We start from the raw sequence: 18097 nt of genomic DNA, 5'->3' as shown, positions 1-18097 counted from the left end.
AGTTGTGACCGACTGGGGTTGCGGCGCTCATTTCGTGTTATTGGCCGAGGGAGCCGGCGTACAGCTTCCAGGTCATGTGGCCAGCATGACAAAGCTGCTTCTGGCGAACCAGAGCAGCACATGGAAACGCCGTTTACCTTCCCGCTGTAGTGGTACCTATTTATCTACTTGCACTTTGACGTGCTTTCGAACTGCTAGGTTGGCAGGAGCTGGGACCGAGCAACAGGAGCTCACCCTGTCACAGGGATTCGAACCGCCGACCTTCTGATCAGCAGGAAGGTAAACGGCATTTCCATGTGCTGCTCTGGTTCGCCAGAAGCGGCTTTGTCATGCTGGCCACATGACCTGGAAGCTGTATGCCGGCTCCCTCGGCCAATAACGCGAGATGAGTGCTGCAACCCCAGAGTCGGTCACGATTGGACCTAATAGTCAGGGGTCCCTTTACCTTTACCTTATAGGATATATGAAAAGTGTGTCAATGAGGCACTTGCATAAGAGGTGTTTCTTATGGCAAGAATGAAAAATCATCATAACCTATAACAGGCATCCCCAAACTGCGGCCCTCCAGATGTTTTGGCCTACAACTCCCATGACCCTAGCTAACAGGCCCAGTGGTCAGGGATTATAGGAATTGTAGTCCAAAACATCTGGAGGGCCGAAGTTTGTGGAAGCCTGACCTATAAAAAAAAAGTAGAGGCCTTGTAGCCCTGCAATCAGAAACAAGGATTTACAGTGCAATCCTATACATGTCAATTCAGAAGTTCTATTGTGGTTAATGTATCTTCCTAAAGTAAGTGGATATAGGATTGCAGCCTTCTTAACTGGTAAGCAGATTGACAAAGAGCTAGTCCATCACTTATGTCATGCCTAGAAAGCATGGGTCCAAGTAGTTTCCTGCAGATTTCTCCATGACCCACACTTTCAAGGCATGGGTCCAAGCAGTTTTCCCCTTGCCCCACTCCTTTCCAATTGAAAATCTGCTCTTTAGCAGCAGGACGAGAGGAAGTGTGGATAAGCTGGGAAAGCAAGCTCACAAAGTAACCTTAGTAGTCTCTAGTTAATGATACAGCTCTGTGGTGTCCCCAGTTCCAAAAGCAATTCAGGACAATGTCCCTTATTTTAAACACAAACAAGGAAGAATGCCAAAAACAGGATTGAGCAACATAGTGGAACTCAGAAGACAAAAAGTACTGTACTCCCATAGAAATGAAATGGCCTGTTATGGTTTGCATTTTGTTGGAAGAAACCAATGTTCCGGCTAAATGCAAAACATACTTAACTGTAGCTAAAGTCACACAGGTGATGTTATCTGAATTAGAGGTGACAGACCATGGCAGGAAAGTCAAAGGAAAACCAGGAAGTAAAATTAATGCTTCCCACCCCCTACCCGCCAGCTTTGCACTTTCCACAGAAAAAATTCTAGGAGTCTGTAAGGATTCGACATTTCCTTTTGATGCAATCTGCATTTGTATTCTTATACTGTATAGGTAAGAATCAAGTAGGTAAGGTTTGGGGAACCCATGGTCCTTCTCCACACATTTCTAGACTACGTGTCCTATCATCCTTGATCCTTAGTAATGTCAGCTGATGGTGATGGGAGTTGGAATCCATCATCTGGAGGGTCCCAGGTTCCCCACTCCTGAAGTAGAAGGCATATATTTAAAATAAAGATGTGTGTGTCTTAGGATGGAGTCATGTGTGGGCATGTATAGATACATGCAGCTTTTCTTCTTAAACCCTAACTTGATCACTATCTAAGACAGGGGTCCCCAAACTAACGCCCGGGGGGCTGGATGCGGCCCAATTGCCTTCTAAATCCGGCCTGCGGATGGTCCAGGAATCAGCATGTTTTTACATGAGTAGAATGTGTCCTTTTATTTAAAATGCATCTCTGGGTTATTTGTGGGGCCTGCCTGGTGTTTTTACATGAGCAGAATGTGTCCTTTTATTTAAAATGCATCTCTGGGTTATTTGTGGGGCATAGGAATTCGTTCTTATTTTTTTCAAAATATAGACCGGCCTCCCACAAGGTCTGAGGGACAGTGGACCGGCCCCCTGCTGAAAAAGTTTGCTGACCCCTGATCTAAGAGAACGTAATAAAGGCTTGCTTTGCTCTGTACTTTGGCTTTGGCAGCTGTTATCTCATAACATGCTTTCCCATGTACTTCTTCATGCAGCGCATAGTTAAACTATGGAACAGGAGGCAGTGATGCGCAAAATGTTGGACAACTTTTGAAGAGGTTTAGACAGATGGAGGATGCTGTCAGTCAGTGGCTACTAGCCGTGATGGCTACTAGATCTGCCTCCACAGCTGGAGACAAAATGCTTCTGAATACCAGCTGTTGGAAACCACAGGGTCCTTCTTATGTTCGCACCAGACCCTTATAAGTCTGAAGTTCACATTTTAGATGGGAAACAGATCTGCAGCAACTCTAAGGAATATAAGCTCAGCCCTTTCGACTCCCAGACCTGTACTCTGTTAGTTATACGGGATGTCCCAGCAAACATTCTATCATGGGTACTCCACAATACCAAGAAATAGCACTCCTATCAGCCCATCACCCTCACCCCGCACCCTCTGAATATACATAAGGGTCTGGTGGATTCTGTTTCAGTGTATTTGACGAAGTGTGCATGCACACGAAAGCTCATACCAAAATAAAAACTTAGTTGGCACTGAGCCTAGGGCTTGCTGATCAGAAGGTCGGCGGTTCGAATCCCTGTGACGGGGTGAGCTCCCGTTGCTCGGTCCCAGCTCCTGCCAACCTAGCAGTTCGAAAGCACGTCAAAGTGCAACTAGATAAATAGGTACCGCTACAGCGGGAAGGTAAACGGCGTTTCCATGTGCTGCTCTGGTTCGCCAGAAGTGGCTTTGTCATGCTGGCCACATGACCTGGAAGCTATACGCCGGCTCCCTCGGCCAATAATGCGAGATGAGCGCGCAACCCCAGAGTCGGTCACGACTGGACCTAACGGTCAGGGGTCCCTTTACCTTTACTTTTAAGGTGCTACTGAAGGAATTTTTTTACAATAGCCTCAGGTTCTATTGACTGAGAAACCAGGCAGCATCTTCTAACACCCCTCCGACCCGACATGACTCCCAGACATGTTTTATTTTTCTGTTGGAAGCCGCCCAGAGTGGCTGGGGAAACCCAGCCAGATGGGCGGGGTATAAATAAATAAATAAATAAATAAATAAATAAATAAACAAATAAAAATATATTTACTGGCCAAAATATCATTGACGGGGCGGCTGTGTTGACACTGAGCTCGGGCAGCGCTTTGGTGCCATTGCGCATGCGCAAGCGAGGAAAAGCCGCGAGGCAAAACAAGCACAGCGGGCAAAAGTGGAGCCGTGCCTTTGCGGTGGGAGGAGGAGGAGGAGGAGGATGATAATATGGTGGCCTGGTTGGTCCTTTCAGCGCGTGCGCACTGCGGTGTTTGTGTATTCTGGCTGCGCGGTGGCGGCAGCGTCGGCGGCTCCGGGGGAGGGGGGGAAGATGGCGGCGTCCTCGCTGGAGCAGAAACTGTCCCGCTTGGAGGCCAAGCTGAAGCAGGAGAACAGGGAGGCCCGAAGACGCATCGACCTCAACTTGGAGATCAGTCCGGCCCGGCCTCGGCCTAGTAAGGGAGGCTTTGAGGGGGGAAACGGGGGTGGCGGCGGCGGCGGCAGGGGAGGCTCCGTGGAATGGCCCCCCCGCTTGGGTGACTGATACGGGCCCGCCTGGGCAGGAGCCCCGGGGCCAGAGGGATGGGGGCGGGGGTGGGAAAAGCCGAGCTGCTACAGAGAGGGGCCGGTAAGGAAAGGTCCTCCCGGAGAAGCGAAGGGGTCGGGAAACCCGGGGCAGGGAAACAAGGGGGCTCTTGTTTACCACGGAGCCTGGGGGAGGTGGAGGCCCAAGGCCAGGACACACCGGGACAGGGAGGAAGAAGGCCGAGGGGAAAGGTAAAGAATCCAGTGGGGAAGGGTATTGAAGGAGGGCGTGGGCGTGGGGGTGCGGGAGAGTTTGAGAAGGAAGAAACATGTAGGGAACAGAGTTGGGACCTAGTGCCCGGGCTATTATCTACGTGTGGGTTTTTATAGGAGGACTCGGGGTGGAAGGAGAAGAAATTAGTATAACAGTAGGGGGCACCGACAGGAGGTCATTGGGAATCTTAGGTTAATCGATCTTCCTGGGGGTGGAGGTGGGATACCACCTGTGTTGAGTTTATGATGTGATGGCGTTAGTGGACCGTGGTTCTTTGAGATTTTCTTTTAAAATGACAGTACTGTACTCAGAGCTCAGAGTTGCTTTAGTGGGGCCAAGAGGAGTTCCCATGTACTGTATTCTGATTAGAAAAATTGATATACAAGGAGTTATGCTGTAACTGTTATAGTGGAGGAAGTAAAAGTGACTTAGGACCCCCCAATTGCCACATTATAACTTTGTTTTTAAAGTTAGGGAAGCCTGAGCAACTGCTCACACCCTGCAGTGGAGAGGGAGGAGGGGTGGGTTAGGAATACCATGAAATACTGATATGCTCAGAAATGTCCCCAATTGTATGCATCTCTAGATCAGGTTCCTGTCATTTGCTGGACTAGTATCTTTTTGTAAACAAAGAAGTTCACAAGAGCTCTTTATTTAAGTTCTAACTTAAATACAGGAAAGTTCTATATTGTGTATATAACAGTGCTTCCAAAACTCATATGGTTTCCCTACCCCATCTTGGATTAAAATTTAATGCATCTTTCACCCTATACTCAGATGCATGTCAGTGATCCTTCTTGTGTCATAGTCTAGTGCATCATGGTTACTGTCTCTTTCTGTTTAGTTATCTTTGTTGGTGTTTCTAGGAAGACCAAGCACTTGCCAGTTGTACAATGGACTATGGCAAGGACTTACCTGTAGTCTCCATATGCTGAGGGATATAGACAGGTGTAGGCATCCAATATGGTGACTTAATTCTTTCAAGACACATTTCAGCCTCTCTCATGACACATTAGATGCTCCAGTATGCAGTTTGGGAATCAGTGATGGCAAGGTGTGAATATATTCACTTAAGAAGAGAGCTGAGAAAGGAACTTACTTATTTGCCATATTTATAGGCCTCCCTTTGATAAAGGTGTCAGGGTTGTTCACAGCCAGAAAAGCTCAGTCAGTAGAGTATGGGTCAAATAGCTATAGTCAACCTACAAACTTGAGCTACTGGTTTTGAACAGACTAAAATTTTCATGATCAAGCAACAGCCCAAGTTTTTTATGCTTACTATAGATGTTTGACTAATATTTTGAGATAAAGAGCTGAAATTTAACATGGAATTAATAATTTTTGTACCACTGAAGGATTTCCCCCTGTAATTGTATTGCTATTAGATTACTTAGCACACAGGACAAAATATTAGAAAGTGTGTTGATAACATGTATAAGTTTGTCATAAGCAACATGTTGTTGTTTAGCCATTTAGTTGTGTCCGACTCTTCGTGACCCCATGGACCAGAGCACACCAGGCACTCCTGTCTTCCACTGCCTCCTGCAGTTTGGTCAGATTCATGTTGGTAGCTTCAAGAACACTGTCCAATAGAATGTATATTGCAATGATAGTGACATTGAAAAGATTAAGAATATTTTAAAATCTGATTTCTAATCATTTGGCAGTAGATTATTCTAGCTGTATAGTCTGTCTCTGAATAAGGCACTTACCTGTGTGGCCAAAGTGAAATTGCCAGGGCGAGAGTGAAATGAACAAAAAATCTAAATCATAAATATTTTCTGACAAGCCAATAGCTTAATATGTTGATCAGAGTTTATGATAGTCATTCTATAGTTGGAGCAAATAAATTATAACAACTGAGACTTAAGCATGCACAGCTCAAAGTTTTGGTGCAGACACAGGGATCTTACCTGTGCAGGTAGGTAGACTCTACCCCATTCAGTATAGTTCCTGGGATATCTCTGTCCCTACATTTGTCTCTATAATGCATGCATTTGCCTGCTGCTGGAGCAGAATCCAGAAGTAGCTATGCCACTGAGAAAGGGAGAAGATTGCCCTTTAAAGTCAGTTAGAGGAGGAAAAGTGTGAAGCTCATCTGTTCCTCACTGCTTTTAAAGTTGAATTACCCCTGGAGCATGGGAGCTACTTCAACACTGTCGTGATCTGGAGTGCCTTGATAATGTGCACAAACAAAAATCATGTGAGTGGATGAATGCTTATTTATTTATTTTGACTGTTTATGTCCCACCTTTAAATCAAAACAGTTTTCAAGGCAACTTACAAGCAGGAGGTAACAATACAAACCCCCCCCCCCCCAATTCACACATACAATCTAGCAGCTGCTGGATGGGACCAGAGCTTGCTTTTCATCAGCTCTCTGGTCTCAGGGCAACTGGCAATTGAAGTTGAGTGTTCTTTCTAGAAGCAAGGGGGAGGGAGGAAGCAAATTCCGGCAGCTGCTCATTTTCTGTCTGATGAATGGGGACAGACTGGTTTCCCTTTTGCCTTACTTCCTGTGAGGCAGGGGGTGCAGTTTTCCAATGGCCCCTGCTGTCCTGGCCAGAGACAAGAGTGGGATTCTCTTCCGTTTTCTCGTCCTATGGCAGCTCCTTGTATTACATGATCTCTGCTGAGAATGAAATAGGAATGTGGTTGTTTCTTATCCTAGTGCAGTGTTTCTCAACCTTTTTTGGGCCACGGCACACTTGTTCCGTGAAAAAAATCACGAGGCACACCACCATTAAAAAAGTTAAAAAATTTAACTCTGTGCCGCCCTATATTATAATTATGACTGTAAGAAACACTTGCCAAATATTGCTTTCCGGCGGGTCAGCGTTGCGTATTGGCGGCTGCCAGGCTCGTTTGCACTGAGCTTTGGGAAAGAGGAGGAGAAATATTGCTTTCCGGCGGGTTAGTGTTGTGTATTGGCGGCCGCCAGGCACGTGACAATGCAAATCGCCCTTCTCGTCGCCGCACGTCGCGGCACACCAGCCAGCGTCTCGCGGCACACTAGTGTGCCGCGGAACAGCGGTTGAGAAACGCTGTCCTAGTGGTGTGGGAAGTAATTATATTATCCCATGTACCCACGTGGTTCTTGTATGTACATAGTACGTACTGGGGTTTTGTGAATCCAGGATATAGACATGCAGTTCCAATATTGTAATTCTAATGTTTGAATTAGTCTTTAATATCCAATAAAGAACAAAGAGCAGATTCAGTTTTGAGCCACTTTTCAAATCGGCTCACCTGGTGCAAGATGTCCGGGGGTGGGGCGATGGTAAGAGGATGTTTTAGCACCTACAACTAGTTGTGGGTTTAATGTGAGTGTAATGCTTTCTGGTTCCACTTTCCATTGTGGTTTTGTGGCTTGGATGTAGCTTCTTTTCAATCCTGAGTCTAGAAGCTGGAAGTGGAGATTACACTGTGTATGCATAGCTGCCAAGTTTTCCCTTTTCTCACGAGGAAGCCTATTTAGCATAAGGGAATTTCCCTTAAAAAAGGGATAACTTGGCAGCTATGTGTGTATGTTACCATTGGTTAGTAGGTTATGTGTGTATGATTAGTTAGGGGAGGTTTCTGATAACCCTCCCATGTATTCAGAGACTATGTGAGGTGGATTGTGGGGCTGCATGAGCTAATCCTGGCTCTATTGCAGCATCTAGCAGCCCTCTACCCCCCCCCACTTTACTATGTGAAAGGAGGCTTGCTGTGCATACTGAAATAATAATAATAATAATAATAATAATAATAATAATAATAATAATAATTAATAATATAGTTATTTATTTGCTACCCATCTGACTGGGTTACCAACAAAATATGTAACCACAGTAAAACATCAAGCGTGTGCATAAAGGTCCTCCACATAAGTTGGGATCTTGATGCACAGATGTTGGTATATTTGTAGAGCCCCTTCTCCTGTGTGCTAATTGCAGGTGAGTGGACCTTCCTGCTGTGTAATTGGCAAGAGGCAATTCCTGCTCATGTGGTTCTGCAACCCCCTTAACTTTGAACACATGGGGAGAGTCATTGAACTAACCCCCCACCCAATTGAATAGCCATTTCTGATCTAGGCTTTCTAAATATTTATTCAGTGCACTTCTGTTTAGGTCACATCCTGTCTTTCTGAAATCTTGTATGCTTATTTTCACACATTTGTGTGAGGGAGATAGTGTTGATGAATGCCTAATAATGTACCCCATTAACCTTAAGAATGTTTACAAAATATTGTCACAAGAGTGACAGAATCATGGTCCTTCCCTAATTAAGAAGCATTTCTTCAGTAAGAATAGATACTAGCTTCTTATATGGTATAGTGGAACTAGAACCAAGGTCTGTATCCTTCCTACCTTGTCGGATGCTCCACAGTCTAATTTACCAGATTGTAGAGGTAGAGGAGGTTTTGTACTCATTAAAAAGGACAAAACAAAAAAGGACAAGGCATACACTTGGTTTCTCTAGTGGAATGAGACAAGGGTAGTGTACGTGAGATGTTAAAAGGAGAAACAAAAATTCAAATATCGTTTATGGAGAATCCAGATGCACCTCCAGGATTTTTGTTTTACACACTAGCCTCAAACTTAAGAGTAATGTAAGTCTTTCAGTATGCTTTATGTAGAATAAAAAGGTTTTATTGAAGGTGACTTATGAATTTCAACTCTTTCTGTTTTGTTCTGGGTAGTCCACAAAAGCAACAAAAAGCTATTATGTGCTTGATGTTTTTTGCCTTACTCTCAAACTTCTGATATAAAACTTCTGAATTCTACACTGCACTTTGATCCACATTTCAGGCTATCACATCTCATTTTGCACGTGGGAATCCTTTTAGAGAATGAAATTTGAGAATGACTTATGTGGCCATGTCTTCATTATTGCAGGCTTTTTGTAAGAAGATGTTTATAGTAGTTTCTTGTAGAATATGTGTGACTTCTGGTTTGTGCTGTTGGGTTATATGCCAGATGTAAATGAACCTGATGAAAATGGAGTGTTTTAAAGTTGCCTTGCTGAAATTAACTCTTTTAAAGCAGATCTGGTTAATCCATTTTAACTTAAGAATGATGATTTAGACACCTTTTAAAATTATTACCGGTAGCATGAGGCAAGTAGGATTTTGACAAGTTGCTACATTGGTATAGACTTCTCATAATTCTTGTAACAATGCTCTTGTGTAAAACACTTTTCAGTGATAATGTGATCATAGCAACCCTATAAAGTTGTATGTACCACTTTTAAGAAAGGGGCTGTAGTTTAGAGAGATTTGCTTCCCAGTGTCTCTTAGTGAACCCATGACTAAAATGAGGGGGAAAGTAAAATGATGATTGAGACATGGCTTCTTGATTTATTTTATTTAGATGTGAGGATCAGTTCTTGTTTATTCAAGATCTTGCTTGCAAAAACAGAGTGGAAATTGGGATTTCTTATACATTTACAATTAATATTCACAGTAAATGGTGGCTTGAATTGAAGTTTTGAAGAGTATAAAAGTCCCAAGAGAATATATTTGGAAGTACAACTTGGTTTTTAATGTGAATGATGCCATCATTGGTAGGCTATAAAATTGATTCCCTCAGAATAGAATCCTTTTCATTGTGACAGAAGTCCTACTAAGTAATCCTTATAGCACAGTTTTTCAGTCATTTTGGGTCCACGGCTCCCTTGACCAACTACATTCTTTCCGCAGCACCCGTGTGGGGCTCAGGAGCCCAGTTATGTCACACCTTGCCTGCCAAGCTGGCAGCCTCTCACCCCTCCCTTGTGGAGTGTTCCCCCAGCCTCCTCTCTTTTCCCCTCTCCTTGGGAGTCCTCTGGGCACCTGCAGCTGCTGCCCCTGGTCTCTGAGCTGCCCTCCCCCCGCCACCCCAAAGAGAGGTGCCTCCTCTCACTGCCTCACAGGGGCCTGGGAAGCACCCCCTGGTCAGCTCCACACACACCATTCACCTGGGAGCTTGTAGCCAGGGCTGCCGCAACAAACTCTGCAAGCCTTTGGGAAGCAGAGATGTGAGAAGGCATCAGATGAAGGGAGGGAAGGAAAGAGGGACAGAGGCCAGTATTGCCCATGGCACCCCTGAACATCATTCAGGGCACCCCAGGGTGCCATGGCACACTGATTGAAAACCACTGCCTTATGGCTCAGTCTGCAAGAAGCAACACCAGAGAGCTTTTCATTGTATGTATTTGATTTGATATTATGAGCAGGTGTACTTTGTTTGCTGTTCTTATTGCTTATAGTATTACAGTAATGTATATCAGTTAGCCAGTTAATTAACCTCCATGTGTTCATAAAGCAAAGCAAGGAGTTCATATCCTATTTCAGATCTTGCTTCCTTTCAGGGCATGTAGTGGTGGTCCAACAGAATGAAAGAATAAATAAGGTGATGGTTCAGAGAGTGGCGGTTTTCCTTTGATAAGCTAGAGTAGGGGTGGGGAACCTAAGGCCCTACAGAGGTTGTTGGAATACAGTTCCCATCATCCCTGACAATTGGCAATGCTGTCTGGGTCTCATGGGAGTTGGAAGTCTATTACCTTCTGGATGACCCCAGGTCCTTCATCCCTGAGGTAGAGGCTGTTAGCAGAAGATACTGTTTTTATCAGTCGTTTTTTAATCTCATTAGTTTTCAAAAGCAGGAGCAATCATTTCTGCTTCTGCTTCTTGGGGATCAACTTAAAACTTTGTGATGAATTTTTTTGCCTTTTTTGTTAGAGAATGGGCATATTTTATAACAAAAAGAAATTACTTACGTGCATCAGTTGGGGTGGAAGTCTTTTAGAAAGCAATTTTCAAAGGGAAATGAAGAGAAGTTATTAGCATCTGAGCACTTGGGTAAAAACTAGAACATTTTGATACCTTAAAGTAGAAAATATTTCATGAGTTACAGGGGCATAAGGGTTTGAATAAGGGTGAGAGGTCTGTTTAACATAGATAGAAATCGAAGAGCATAAATTATGTTATTGTCTTTAGATTATCCTAGTCACCTCTTATGGTTTAAAATGCTGTTACTAAACTTGATTTTGAGAGTATAGCAACATCATGGCCTTTAAATCAAGTCTTTATACTGTGATCAGACCTGGAAACATCACAGATAAAAGGTTTCCTAAGCATCTAGGAATATGAAATATTTGAGCGGCATTGGTGCCTAAAAGAAGTGGAGTTTGGTGCACATCAGCCAGGTGCAATCTTGGAACATAGACATTTGATGCTGGCTTTGAAAAATTAGAGCTTTGCCCCTGAGTACTTTAAGTACATTTCATGTATATCTATGATTGTGAAGCACTGGGGTAGTTTGTTGATGAAGCCATGGGTTTCGCTTTCTGGAAGGAATGAAGGCTATTGACCAGAACACTGCTGTGCAAGGGAATTGTTGATTAACAGAGCAAGAACCATAGCTGTTTTTCATGTTAGAAGCACTAGGGATGTGAAACCTGTGGAATTGATTCCTTACTGTTTGACGCATCACATTTTCACCTTGTCTGTCCCCTTTGTTGGTTTCTTGCCACCTCCACTCTTTATCCTGAAATTGATTTGAATATGAGTTATTTTCATTTTGATGATTTGATTGTTTCTGTTGTGATTTATCGTGTTTTTTTCTTCCTTTTCCCAATCCAGTTATTGTGATCACTCTAAGCCCTGCTCCCGCTCCATCCCAACGTGCAGGTACCAGAACTTTTTATCATCGCAGCTTGGATTTCTTGCATCATTTATTTAATGCTTCCTTCAACTGCATAGAATTGCCACTTGTCTGCTTCTCTTCCAAGTGTGTGTCTGACCCTGCTTCCTTCCTCCACTTTGGTATTTTCCTTTACTATTGATCTAGCCTTACTTGCCAAGACTGACTAGGCAAAGCGGTATGTAAGGCCATGCATGAACACATGTTTTGATTGTCCACAGCTGCAGTAGTTGCTTAGCACCTTCCTTTCCTGATGATGTCAAAGCACTTTCTGAAGACAGGTAACCGTTAAATTTTCACGCTGATATTTTCCACCTTCTATCTGCCACCTTCCACTTTAATGTGCCAGAGCCCTCAAGTGGCAAATGGCAGAAATTCATATTGCCATACATTTCCTTAGATTTTCCTGAGTGGAAAGGCAATGTAGAAATGTAAACCTGCATACAGCAAAATTAAGTAGGCTCTGCTTTTTGTGATGTTCAATTGCCTCTGAGGTAGAACCCAGTAGCAAACTGTCAGTGTTGTTGCACACTAGTTTGCTTTAGGGCAGGAAGTCAAGACTGTCTTTTTAGTCAAGGGCAGCTCCTGTAGGGATTTTAAGATGGGAACAGAGTAGCCTTCCTTAGAGTTGAGCAGGGCTCAGATTTCTATGAAGGTCCTAGTAGTGTCTGCTTCATCCCACAATGGTGCCAGACTATGTTTCTGATATAATCTCAGGAGGGCATATATTTATATGTATTTGTTACCTTTGTATGACTGTTTCCCCCCCCCAATTTCTTTTGATTACTATTAACAGATTTTCCATGCAGATTCCTGTCTAGGTATCATTTGGTCCCAAATATGCTAAGCTTCATAGATGGACCTAAATGAACTACCTATTTCAGACAATTCTCTTGACCAGTGTTACTCACTGGGGCTTTTATTGCACATGTTTTGGAGATATGTGCAGTAAATATATAATTGCTACCTAAATAAGCTGTAATTGGATAATATAAGGTCAGATGAGAGAGAGCTTTGTTGTTTAAGAACATCCATCAAACAGTTAATAAAATTCAGTGAAGCACAGATCTAATGCTATACCCTACATCAGGCATCCCCAAACTTCGGCCCTCCAGATGTTTTGGACTACAATTCCCATCTTCACCGACCACTGGTCCTGTTAGCTAGGGATCATGGGAGTTGTAGGCCAAAACAATGGGAGGGCCGCAGTTTGGGGATGCCTGCCCTGCATGATATGGGGTGGGAGTCTACAGCAGAAATAAAGCTAGTTCATCATTTTTTAGTTAGTTGCTGCTGTTGCATGGTGCTGGAATCTTCCCTGCCTCATACAGAGAGCTGTCCTTGATCTTCTGGATGTTAAAATTATTCTCTGGAAGTTAAAAGGATGCTGTACTGTTAATATTGCTGTAGCAATGTCTCTTATTAAAATTAATGAATTAATTAGGTTCTGGGCATATTGGTGCTTATAGAATCATAGGATCAAAAATTGTAGAGTTGGAAAGGACCTGAGGGTCATCTCGTCCAACCCCTTGCAATGCAGGAGTCTCAACTAAAGCATCCATGGCAGATTGGACAAGTCCATGGTAGTACATGAAGAGGGTTGCACTGTAAATGTTTAAAGTCACAGTCTTGGCATAGCCTATCATGGCAAGTGTTTTCTTTGGTTTATGCAAATGGGCTTCTTCACCTTCTGCCCTGAGCTACTTTAGCTGTGCATTGTGAAATAGCTACTGCATTGTTTTTCTACCCTAGAGGCAGCAGTCTTTGAGTATAGAAAATACAGAGACTAGTCTGCCATTTTATCTAGTGGATGCTTGCCTTACAGTGCTTTGAAGCCTTTCAGGATGGGAATTTGTTTCATTAGATTACCTTCCAATGCTTTCCAGTCTTGCCTACCACTAGCTCTTACCTGTGCTTTTGTGCTATGCCACTTGTTCTTTGCAGCTGCCATCCAGCAGAATTTCTTACCCTTCCATTTTCAAATAGTTTTATTCTAACACTTTCTTCTGAAAGCAGCAAATTGACAGTTTGTATGATTATTAGGTTTACGGTAAGCATGTGTTACTCTTGACTTGCCAGTTCATGGCAGCCATCTGAAGTGCACATGGTACAGGCAACTCATTGTTGACCAAGGTTAACTATGCAACCAGAGCAGCTTGCAAGCAAGGTGGGTTAGTTTTACTTCAGTCTGCACACCTGATTGGGTACTGCCACAAAATCCCATCTCAGCTCCAACTTTTTGGCTTCATTTTTTTCAATTATTTATTGGAAAACTTAATTTTAGTTAATTTCTCTTACATTTGAGTGAATGGGAAGATTCCAGCTTTAACTTTGAATTGTTTTTTTCTATTGTGGCTGTATAGAAAGTTTAAAATATGACCACTGTGTCTTTTATTGCCTAGAAGTCTAATGGCAAAGAACAATCCCACAAACATTATTTTGTAAGCTGTCTATTGAATTGGCAGACGGAGAAACTTAGGTGGCACTTGCAAATATACAGGATTGGCAACTACCTGTATAAAATACATTAGCTGTGTCTCAAAAAAGCATGTTGCTACCTGAAATTCTATATGCAAGAGACCACTGGGACTTTAAAAGTAGACATGCCTAGGATTTTTCTGTAAATGATGCACTTCCATGTCTTCTTTCTGGGTAAATGTAGTCAAAGAGGAACATGGCAGCTTGCTGCTTGAATTCCAAAGGAATTCCTGGATCATATTGCTGGATAGTGAGTGAGACATTTTGCAATTTAAATGGGGCAGTGCTACTTTTCCTCTCTGGTACACTTCTCCAATGATTGATGGACTGTTTGTTTTAAAATGGATATTCAGAATCTTTATTCTTTTCATTAAGGTAGAAATGAAAAGGCATATAAGCTATATGCATTTTGGGATGCAGGCAACAATATAGGCTTGAGTTATTTCATTAAGTACTGCTGGATAACCACTTTCTAAGCCAGGGTTGGGGGATCTTGTGGGATTCTAATGAGCCCCAACCAGCAAGGCCAATGGTGAGGAATGATGGGTGTTGTAGTCCAGGAACATCTGGAGAGCCACAGGTTCAGCATCCTGTTCTGTGGGACAGCATGCTGCATTTAATAATAATAAGTTTATTATTTATACCCCACCCATCTGGCTGAGTTTCCCCAGTCATTTAATTTGGAATAGGTAGTAGAATGCTTGGTGTTAAAAATGACCAGGTTTTGGAGGATGGGGAGATTAGGAAGATAGAATGCAGCTGCTAGAATTAAAATAAAACCATTTTTGTGCTTCATTATGGAAGGAAAGATTCCAGAGCGTAAAGACACAGGCCCGCATTTCTCAGCTTGCAGTTTCTGCAACCTGAAACTGCTCTTATCCCTCTACAGTTGATTGTGTGTCATGCTCTAGTTAGCTTTTTCATTCAAATGCTGTCTTGCCCATTGCCTGCTTAGCTTGTCTTCTCAATCACAAGAGGCCTGAGTTATGAAAGGCCTATAGATAGTTGTCTTGGGGCGGGGGGGGGAGCCACAGAAGCACTTGTAGTCCAGCAGCAGAACGGCAGGTTGGAGGTAGACATTATTAAAATGGCCCTTCTAGTATATTGTTTTTAAAGTCTCATTGTGTGAAAAGAACCTTTGCCTCCCATTGTTAAGGAGGTCCTACCTACTGTCCCCATCACAACCATTGGAGAATAAACAATTTCAAATATCCCCAAATGAACTCTAGATTGCATTTTTTTTAAAGAAAATTAAGCACAGAATTCAAGATTGCTTGCTTATATTGAGACCAGCTTGGCCTTATATAGCAAAAATCACCCCATTGCAGAAATGTAACAGACCAATGATGCATCACTGTATTTGTGACTCTGGAATGCTACCATATGCTACCATGTGGAGGCTGTTTCAGTCACTAGAAGTAAAAAAAAACCTTGAGATAACATGCTTTCTTCCTTTTGTCACTTCTGTTGCCAGGCCTATTTTTCTTTGTAAAAGTTTTTTTAAAAAATACACATTCAAATAGAAAGCTAAAAGGAAGTGTTAAGTCTAGTCTTCATTTCCTGTGTGAGAGGTTGGCGTTCCTTGAACCTCACTCATAATCATATCTGTAATTTGCGTGGCACAGGATTAATTCAATATATGCCAGGAAGAAACAGGATCAAGTGATTGAATTTTATCCATTTACTTAGAACCATTGAAATTAGTCACCCTACGTTGGTCAAGTCCATTAATTTCAGTGATATAACTAACCCTTTGTCTCTAAAGTACCTTCCATAAAAAGAAAGCCTATCTCCATGGCCCATGAAGAATGTATGTTCAGAAGAATGCCAGTTTGTCTGGATAGCTGAAATACATTTGTATGTGCCTTCATTTCAGTCCTCTCTTGAGAGAAAGTGATCTTAGAAGTGACTACATGGTTTGTGAGCCTTGAACTTCCAGAGTGGTGATAATATTTGGTGTAACTTCAGATTTTGAACAAGTGCTGACTGACAAAGCATAATTAAATACAACCAAATATTTCTGGAAATATGGAGAATTCACAGTTATATTTCTAATACTTCTGAAGGTCAGATATATTTTTCCCACCTAACCCAGCAGGATTGTGGCTTTAGAAATCTGACTTCCATTAGTTTCAATTTTTCATGGAAATCTCTTTGCTAAAAATCTAGGCCTTTTTATTTATTATTGCACAGATAGACATATTTCATTGAGAATATATCAGTAATACTGACTTTGTAACTCATTCTCTAGATGCATCAGGGACTTAATTTCCTAGTTTATGACAATTTAATTTTAACCCTTTATCACATGTGTGGTTATTTCATGCATACTTAATCAAAATATTAAATCCACCACTTCCTGGTTTAAAGTAACTAGTGGCTCACAAGCAGAGACAATATGGAGCTATTTGAATTGGCTTTAGGAGAATGCCTTAAAGCTGCAATGTGGGAAGTTTAAGCAAAAGAAAACATTATTATGCCATGAAACTGAGCAGTCAGGTATATAAGCTCTATCAGCAGTCTCAGTTTAGAGGTGATTTGCAAGAATAATAATTTCCATGACTTAAAATAATAAGTTGGGAATTTGCCCTTAACACAAGAGATCTTTTTTCAAATACTGTACATCTGGTGCAAGTTTCTATCACATTTAATTTGAGCCTGGTTTCAACTCTGGTTAAACTGCTGGTTTAAAGAAAAGCCTTGTATGGGCATGCCAGCAGCTGGAACTAGATTGTCCTTTTAGCTTAGCTATCACCATTACAATAATTTAAGCTGATTTATGAAGCTTGCAAAATGTGTAAGTCTGCTCTGCCTGCACTTCTGCCTCCCTGTTCCTAGCCATTGTCGTTCAGAGTAGAGTTCATGTTGAATTCAGTCAGTGCTGGTCTGAAATGGCCATGTAGGGTTATGCCCCATAGCTGGCAGACCACATCATCTGAAGTATCTGGTGAATACTCCAATGTCAGCAGCCTAACTAGTGTTTCTCTTTTCCTCTGCTTCCATTCTGTGCGCAGTACCTGCTTATGCCCATCAACTAAACCTTCCTGCTTTGCTCTGCTTCTGTTTTGGCTTTCTTCCATGTCCTGTTCTTCCCACTACAACTGTTTTCTTCCCCTTTAATGTAACATTTCCCAGTATTGTACTGGATTGACCATTTCTGCAGCATGATTTTCTCCTTTGCTGTGGTTCTGCTTTTGGCAGACAGAGGCTGACAGGTTTGCATGATCAAGCTGTAGTGTAGCATGCAGGCTTCTTCGATTGAGAGCTTGAGCGGGGAGCGTGTTATAAGAATGGATTTCTCCTTTACAGACTCTTACTATATTTGGATGCAAGGGGGAGGTGTGCAGTAGGGTGTGATGGGGAGGATAGCAGCTAGATTTGCCATGCAGCATTTTCACAAGCATTAACGTTACTGGATTTCTGAATTGGTATATTGATATCTAGGATTAAAAGAGTTTACCCTTTATCCTGTTTGATGCAGCTTGATTGATAATCCTCTACTTTCTTCGTGGGCTTGCCCATCTTCTTCCAGGCAGAATTCTCTGCTGCTCTCCAGAGGGCCCCCATCCAATGGGACCATGCTAGTCTGGACAGTTCAGTTGAAACTTTGGTTCATATGCTCACCTTTCAAACTGCACGTGCTTAACACAATAAGATTAAGCCCTTTTCTGTTTGCAGAAGCATCCTGTCCTTGTGTTGGAGGGTACCTTAGCTCCATTAAAGATGGTGAAACCAGAGAGAAGCTGGTGTCCTTTCATGATACCTGCCTCTCTTTCTTACTTAAACAAACGTGATTCTGTTACTGGTTCTGAAAACTCTTCCTTATGTTACAAAGAAGGGTATAAGAAGAAGTTCAAGACTTCAGTAATGTGGAACCTGCAAATCTCAGAGATAAACAAATCCCAAGTTACAGTCGAATTGGAGGGAAAAGTGGAAGCTGCCACTTCTGTCTTATAGCATATGGACAAACCCTGAGATTAATAT

The 18097-nt window shown here is 42.5% G+C and overlaps 1 protein-coding gene across 4 annotated transcripts in view; it reads left to right on the top strand.

The window, feature by feature from the left end:
* The first annotated feature begins 3456 nt into the window (after positions 1 to 3456).
* The window catches only part of MAP2K7 (mitogen-activated protein kinase kinase 7), a 38518-nt gene continuing 23877 nt past the window's right edge, over positions 3457 to 18097 (top strand). The window contains exons 1-3 of one of the 4 annotated variants that reach the window (XM_035104847.2): positions 3543 to 3624; positions 11575 to 11622; positions 11857 to 11916. In XM_035104847.2, the coding sequence (XP_034960738.1) occupies positions 11889 to 11916 (28 nt within the window). In that variant the 5' untranslated portion in view covers positions 3543 to 3624; positions 11575 to 11622; positions 11857 to 11888. Of the gene's footprint in view, positions 3625 to 3995; positions 11623 to 11856; positions 11917 to 18097 lie in introns of those variants that run through there. The other 3 variants (XM_035104845.2, XM_060271759.1, XM_035104846.2) reach the window with 3 other exon arrangements.

This window comes from Zootoca vivipara, chromosome 2 (assembly GCF_963506605.1).
Source record: "Zootoca vivipara chromosome 2, rZooViv1.1, whole genome shotgun sequence".
NCBI lineage: Eukaryota > Metazoa > Chordata > Lepidosauria > Squamata > Lacertidae > Zootoca > Zootoca vivipara.
Note: the sequence above shows the minus strand (reverse complement) of the source record. Positions and strands in the feature narration are given on the sequence as shown.